Raw genomic sequence first — 7,625 nt, forward strand, 5'->3', positions numbered from 1 at the left:
TGTCGGAAGTCAGCGAATGCCAGCTGTGGTTCTGGTCCAAGAGAAACAGTCTTCCAGTTGTCTGCTTGTACTATTGCACATCATTAGCTTGTTGCTACAGTAAGAACAGAACTGACAGTTGTTCTCTAAGAAACACTACTGTCAACAAGACTACGCAAGCAAATTTTTTTCTTTTAAATATCTGGAGATGCAGTCTCCGAGTCCCAAAAGCACACCAGTCTGTAAGAGTTAAAACACAGTACAATATATAATATCGTTGTTGGGGCACATTGTTGTCACCGACAGTTTGAAAAATTAGTCTCACCAGAATGACAGACCAATTAAAAATCTGGAGTCTAGAAACAGTTTCAACAGTTAAACTTTAACATCCTCCCTTCTCAAAGCCGAAGGTTGTTGCATTGCACTGCAGTCTGTGAGGAAGCTCTGGTACCATATTTTTGTACTCTGATTTCAGTCTGTTCAGTCAAATTAACTGGTGTTAAAAACATATGCTTGGCTTTAAATCAATGTGCTTTATCCATAAGAGGTCCTACATTTAGATACTGAAAAATGAGGGAGCACAGTCCAATGCTTGTGTTCTAGTAAAGCTTTTATTAGCTAGCTTAGCTTTTCCTCACAGATTTTTTTTCCAGAATTCCTCTAACAGTTCTTAGTATCAGAGTAAAGAGTTATGTGTTCAAGTGAAGTGATGGAAGGAAAAAAGAGCAGCAGCAGTTTGGCAAGAATTCCTCAAATCACTGACTGCAACTTATTTAAGCCTCCTTTTTTTCCAGTAAGATTTTGTGCAACTCATCTGCATCCTCACTTGTTTTCACCCTTATCAACATTGTGACAGGAACAGCTGGATTCTTCTCATCAATCGGTGGATTAGGAACACAAACTATAAGAACATTGTTTTTTCCGGTTCTTGTACATGGCATCTTGGGTGGAATTAGAACATTCAACAGTATATTTCCTGCATATGAGGAGGAAAAAAAAATTAAAATTAGCAGTTTTTCAGCTTTTACTGCAATACAGATGTTAGTATACTTATTAAATAGGGATTTAAGTTCATGTTTGGAAGGAAGGCAATTCACAAGTGTCATATATGCTTGTCTTATTCCTCCCTAAGCATCTGCTCATGGCTACTGTTCTCACAGATATCTTTCCTCATTAGGAATGAGGAAATCTCTGAAAATACCACATCCTCCTTTTTTAAAAGGAAGAGTCTGAAGGATAATTTTCAAATTATAGCAGGGATGCACAGGAAAAAGGGAAGGAGACAAGGGAGAAGCAGCAAACGAGGACTCGAGTCACAGCACTTATGCAAGTTACTCATTCTGACCATCAAGCAACAGTGCAGAAGCAGAGTTAGCTTTAACACGCATACAGACACGTTAATCTAAAATTGGACAAACTATAGTAGAGTAAGTACATACTTTGTATCCTCAAACCATACAAAACATCCGATGTAGTCTACCACCGGGTTACTAATAACAGCTCTATGTCAACTTGTTAAATTATGTATGAGTACTTATGTAGCTTCAGTATTAGTGGTCTATTAAAACAGTTGCAAACAAACTCAAATCTCCTTCCACAGAAGATGCACACAGTTTGTAAACCTGGTAAACAGTTCAGAACACGGTAGTAGTATTTAGGGAAAAGTCAGTCTTCACCTTCCTTTCCAGTTCAGTTTTTCAACACAGTGAGATTTTAGGAAACGATTATAGCACTGTGTGAAGATAGCAAAAAGGAAAGCGTGCATCACTATGACTGCAGCAGCTTCTAGAAACCAATGCTTGGAAACACCAAGCTGCAATGTCTTAGTGTGTGAGCTGAAGGAAAAGGAAAAATTTCCTAATACATCACCTCAGATGAAGGTAGAGGGAATGTAAATCAACATCATGAAAATTAGCACCAGCTGAGTGAAAATCGAGACTTGTGTTAAAAAGTAGGTAACTTGGAGAAATCAAGTTTTCATCTGCTCTATTCAACACATTCAAATCCCCAATGAAATGCTGAAAGCACTGGCAACTCTGCCATACATCTGCCTTCAGTTTTATCGCTAAGAACTGCCCTTTGCCTTGTCGCCACTACAAGAAGTTGATGATTTAGAAGTGACTAACACAGGAGTCCCAATCTCACCAGGTATTTGAAAACTGCCCCTAATGGGCCTCCAGAGGCTTCATATACACTTGCTAGAGTGCATTATAAACTGAAAGGTGAGATTTGGCAATGCCTACAGCAGCATGGCTTTAGTCCTCAAGTCTTCTATAAGCATATCATTTGTTCTCTTTTATGGAAGTTGGCAAGCGCATGTGAATCCCACGTGCAAGTTTCTTGAAATTAGGTACTGAAGTGTAGCAAAGTTTCTCAACAATGAATATCAAATTACTGATTTGCACAGTTTGAGTGTGTAAACATTCTTCAGCCAGAACATTACACTTTAAAAACTTTAATACATCAAGTCCCCCTAACATCTAAAAGCAAAGAAACAGTTGGGGTTTCTCTCTTTCATTAGCTGTGTGTGTTAACATTCATCTCAAAAGATATTCGGAGAACTATCACGGTGCAGGTTACCCTCATCCTGTGATCCAACTGAAGTTAGCCTAAAACACAGTTCAACAGTTGGGACTTCAGCGTGCCATTTTAAAAGCAATGCATATAGCAAGATCCTGCATGCCTGATCTACATAATGCTCACCTTTACCCCCCAAGTACAATGGATGTCTGCCCACATGGTCAAATATTTACCTATTCAGGATGAATTGCAGACAAATGACAGCTGGCCTGCAGCTTAACACAAAATTTGTTCCTCTTCATTCATCACACCTGATACATGTATACTTCATTGTGGATCTTAAGCCACACCTCAAAGCCACTTGTCAGGGATGGAGAAAACCTATTTACGGGGGTGGGGGGGAATAAGGGGAGTATACCTAAACATACACCATGACATTTTACTTCCTTGCACTGCTTCTTGTGCACTATTTTGTAATACTCCTTAGAAGCATCCAATTGCTTGTTCAACACTTGAAATTATTCCAAAAAAGTAGAAAGGTTTTCACTGATTGTGTCTATTATGCTGTGTAACAAAGAAATCCTAATGCTTAGCAGGAATTTCACATCAAGACCTGCTGCTAAAAGAATTTACTTACCTAAATTGGTATCCGCTCGGACTAGGAGTTGAGTTTTTTCATTTCCTGCTGGTTTTAAGTGTAACGTTCCTACACCTTTTTCTTTAAATTCATTATCCTTTTTGTAGAACAGTTTGCACCTGTGCAAAAAACCAACAAACTTGTTTGTGCAAGTTGCATAGAGATTAAGTACAAAGATATCTCCCAAATACACACACACATATATGTATACATCTGACTAACAGTAAGCCAATAGTTTAACAATAATCAGGAGTTAACATGCTGTGAGTAGCATAAATCTTTATTCCTCTTGACCTTGTTTCATGTGCTAACAGATAGTACTTCCAGTTCAGAAAGAGGAAGTTAATTATTTCTTTCGGTATTGAAATGACAAACACTACTTTCAGGGAAAAGTAAATTGCACAGCAACCTGTACTCAGGAATTATAAAGAGTAAAAACTGTAAGCTACTGTTTTTAAACACTAATTATAAAACTGTAAGAACTTGCTTTAAAAACATTTTTTAAGTGAAGCTCTAATAAACGTAATGTCATTGTTCATAAATTAGCACATACCTTCTTTCAGATAAAACAAATGACTTTTTGTAGCAGGACAAATTCTGTGCTAAGCGTTTAAGCAGACATACAATTACTAGGACTACTGAATGTGCTTTGAAAAACTGCTTCCAGTAAAGGTAGTCTCATTTTGAACTTGAAGAGTACAACTTGTTCATCCCTTCATATAACAATCAGCCTAAAATAAGACTCTTCAGTTGGGAAATGCTATGCAAATAGCTGAGCACGTGTCCGATTTTTTCAGACGCACAGTATGTTATTTCTGTGGTACAAGCCCTACGATTTGAACTTACAAAACCTGACGAAGGCAGAAACATCTTCATTTGTAAAATACTGAGCACAAGAAGAACACAAACTAGCTGTATCAGTGCTGTGTCCAAGGTACAGAGAATTTTAGAAAGATCTTACATACTCTTCTTTGTAAATTAACTTTTTTACAGTAGAACTTCATATTCTGTATGGCTTCCTAACAAGCTTTATTAACTAGGAAGTCACGAACATATACATCATTAACTATGCACTGCAGTGGTGAAAAATAGCAAAATGCAGGTCTGAATTTTATTCTTGAAGTTATAATGCTGTTCACTATTCTGAGTTAAAGTCACTTACTTCTTTGAATAGAAAGCATCATCCTCTTTTATTTCATTAACAATGACTTTTGGTGGCTCTTCTTCCTCCTCCTCTCCTCCTTTAAATAAAAAGTTTTAATATGTTCCATATGTTAATACTTATTTCTGGCATTGTGTTAGAATTAGCTTATGCATGCTATATATGACATATGCATGTGTAGCCTGTCAATGATTGACAAAATATATTTAAAACAATGTGGGCTCTGAAGTTGCTTCAGCTAGAGAGTCTTATTTTCTTTTCATTCAGCCACACCCCTCAAGCAACTTTATGTTCATCTTCAATTTAAATGGCATGAAAATACCCAGGTCCCCCCCAAAAAATCAAACCTAAAAAACATATAAAGCTTAACAAGTCAAAACCTTCTGTTGGGGGGAAACAGTTGTAACTTTTCAAAGAATAGTCTCCACAAATAGGTCCAAGTAAAGCAAAATAAATACTTCGAACAGCCAAGTTTAATTTGGGGGAAGGGCAATAAGTTGCAGGAATCACAGCCAAGAGACAAGGGCAAGATTATGCCTTTCCAGTCCCTCAACTGCTAGGATTTCTATCAGCTTACTGTACCCAGCTTAGCTAAAAGCAGACTGAAACTGTCAGGTAGCATGCAACTTTATTTGCCTTACAGTCTTTTTAAGAAAGATGTATGAAATTGTTCCCTATCTTACACATTTTACTGAGGGATCTCTTGATAAATGTACTGGGAAAAGCAGCAGGACTGAAGTGTCCTGCAGGCTCAAAGACGAGCATAGCAGTCAATTTAAATTCCATTGTTTCAAGCCTCATATTCAGCTAGAGAATTATATTCTATTACAGAAAGTATAAATCTCACAGAAATACACAGGTTTTAGTAATGATATACTTTTAGTGTCACTTAAGCAGTACGCAAGACCAAGGTATTTCCAGATTAATATTTTCAATAAATGCAATTTTTAAATTAAAAAATGTCAATTCAATAAATTCCAGGTATAATTTTGTACCTTTTAAATTCAAGAACAATGATGATGTAGTTCAACTTAGTATTATTTCATCTTTGCAGTATTCTTAAGTCACATACATTCACAGCTTACCATTAAAATAATCGTTTTAAATGGAATTTACCTTTATCATCACTATTGCCACTTTCTGTCTGAGCTTCTGCTACACTGGTGGATACTGCAGCGGCAGACTTAGCCTGGTTTGCATCTTTTCCAAACAAACCTGAATTCCCAGGAGAAAATGAGAAACTACTAAGCGTTCCTGAACCAAGGGAACCCAGAACAGAACTGTCGACACTCTTGCCAAAATTAAACGAGACAGTTGATGTAGCTCCTAACGGTGGGTCTTTTTTCTCAGACGCAGCTTCAGGTTTTTTGTCCAAGGTATCCTCAGTTTTGTTGTTAAACAAAAAAGCTGATCCTTGCTGTAGCTTTGAATTTCCAAATGTAGAAACAGCCTGAGCGCCAGGTGTCTTGTTGCTTTCGTTTTCAGAGCCACTGTCACTACTGCTTCCGTGCTGCTGTTCAATATTTGCTAAATACTTCTCATAGTCTCTAAAGATGGGTGTCAGGTCACATAGTGGGTTTGTGTTCACATGCTTAACTATCCAGTCACGCACAGAACAGTTTAAAGCTGCTAACTGTTTGTGGTAAACACTAGAGCTACAAACTTTACTCTGAGCATAGCCAGATGAGGACGGTTGACTGCCACCATTAGCTTTTGGGCTTGCAGCTTTTTTCTCAGTAAATGCAGTAGTAGTAGGCCCATTTGACATTGTGGATCCTATTGGAAGAAAAACATGGTTTAGAACTCTTTTTCCCAGAAAGCACAGTTCTCGTAAAAACCTAAACTAAGTATTCTCGATATTGCTTTATCAAATCACTCATTCTTGCTCAGTTATGCACCTTGTCCTGTATCACAGCACCATGTACCAGATACTGTCGTACAAGTAAGCAGACAATGCTGTGAAACAGACCTAAGCTCACCAAGTTCAGAAAAGTTAGTTCAGGGATAGACAAAGTAGATGGAGCACTCAGCTGTATTTAAAAAAACCAAATAAATTGTACACAACAACATTAAAAAAAATAAAGTTTTGTATTTCACCAACCCCCCCCAAATCTTAATTCAAGCTTTACCAAACTGTAACAGTTACTATAACAAAATATTCAGTTATCTTATGCTTTAAAAATCTCTGAACACACTAGCCTATAATTTTGCATGTTTTTGAGTGGCATCTGTATAAAAGCCATAATAAGAAAATTAAGAAAGCCCTCATTAAAGTTTCTCCTAATTTAGTTAAGCTCGCTGAAATCTTAAATTACTCTAAACTTCAAACTCCACCACTTCTATTCTGTGGCATGCTGACTCTAAACCACTGTGACATGGTTAACATTTCTGCATCTCCAACACAAAAGATGTAGAACTAATATTCCTCATGGACTACCAAAGCATGAGACTAGATTTAGATTTGCCAAAGTATTTCAAGTGTCTTAAAATGTAGGTATAAATAACAGATAAGATTCTAGTAAGACTGCTTGCAATATAAGACATACAGGGAAAAAAGGTTAAGACTTTAGCTATGCAGCATGTATTTACCAAGAACTGCAAAAAATACAAAAACATGTCCTTGGGGGGGCAGGGGAAACCACACAAAAGCTGCAGTTGTACTAAGTCGACATTTTCCATTAGATTTTTTTTTTTAATTATTATTAAATTCAGATAACTGGGACAATTATTTAACTGGAACATGTTATCAGTGGTTTTATACTATTCTGAGTGTGTCTTATGCCAATGTCTTACATTTCCATTTGTGCCTATAAAGATTTTACCTCCAGTATTAGATCAAATATGAATTTAGTTTCTACCTCTGTAGATGTAACTACATCTGCATGTAGTTACATGCAACTACAAAACTGCATGCATTTGATAACTTGTCCCTTCAGCAGCCTAAAATCTTGTGAAGAAATCTTACAAAGAGGAATAAAGTTTCAAAATCTTAAAACAGAACTACACGGTTGTTTGAATGTGGTTTTTCACTATTCAATTAGCACTACAGATTTCATGACTGAATTTGTCGATATGTATGCTTATTTAAAACTTACCAAATGCTGACTGTGTTTCAGAGGTGGTCTTTAAACTGCTGAAAGAAGGAGTGCTAGAGACACTACTGCTTCCATTAGACAGTCCTTCTAAAGGCTTTATTCCTGCACCATTACCAAATCCGCTGAAGCCACCTCCTCCTTTTCCAGAAGGCAATACAAAGCCTTTAAACCCTTTAAAAGCTCCTCCACTTTCAGACTGGGGAGACGGGGGGGGGGGGGCACACAAAACCAA

General features: G+C 37.1%; 1 protein-coding gene across 1 annotated transcript in view; it reads right to left on the minus strand.

The window, feature by feature from the left end:
• Window positions 1-545: 545 nt before the first annotated feature.
• NUP50 (nucleoporin 50kDa) overlaps window positions 546-7,625 on the minus strand; it is a 10,581-nt gene continuing 3,501 nt past the window's right edge. The window contains exons 3-7 of the mRNA XM_010283842.1: window positions 7,394-7,589; window positions 5,415-6,074; window positions 4,299-4,377; window positions 3,137-3,255; window positions 546-955 (exon numbers count right to left, since the gene is read on the minus strand). Of these exons, the coding sequence (XP_010282144.1) occupies window positions 753-955; window positions 3,137-3,255; window positions 4,299-4,377; window positions 5,415-6,074; window positions 7,394-7,589 (1,257 nt within the window). The 3' untranslated portion in view covers window positions 546-752. The remainder of the gene's footprint in view (window positions 956-3,136; window positions 3,256-4,298; window positions 4,378-5,414; window positions 6,075-7,393; window positions 7,590-7,625) is intronic.

The sequence above is a fragment of the Phaethon lepturus genome, unplaced genomic scaffold, assembly GCF_000687285.1.
Source record: "Phaethon lepturus isolate BGI_N335 unplaced genomic scaffold, ASM68728v1 scaffold18470, whole genome shotgun sequence".
Taxonomy (NCBI): Eukaryota; Metazoa; Chordata; class Aves; order Phaethontiformes; family Phaethontidae; genus Phaethon; species Phaethon lepturus.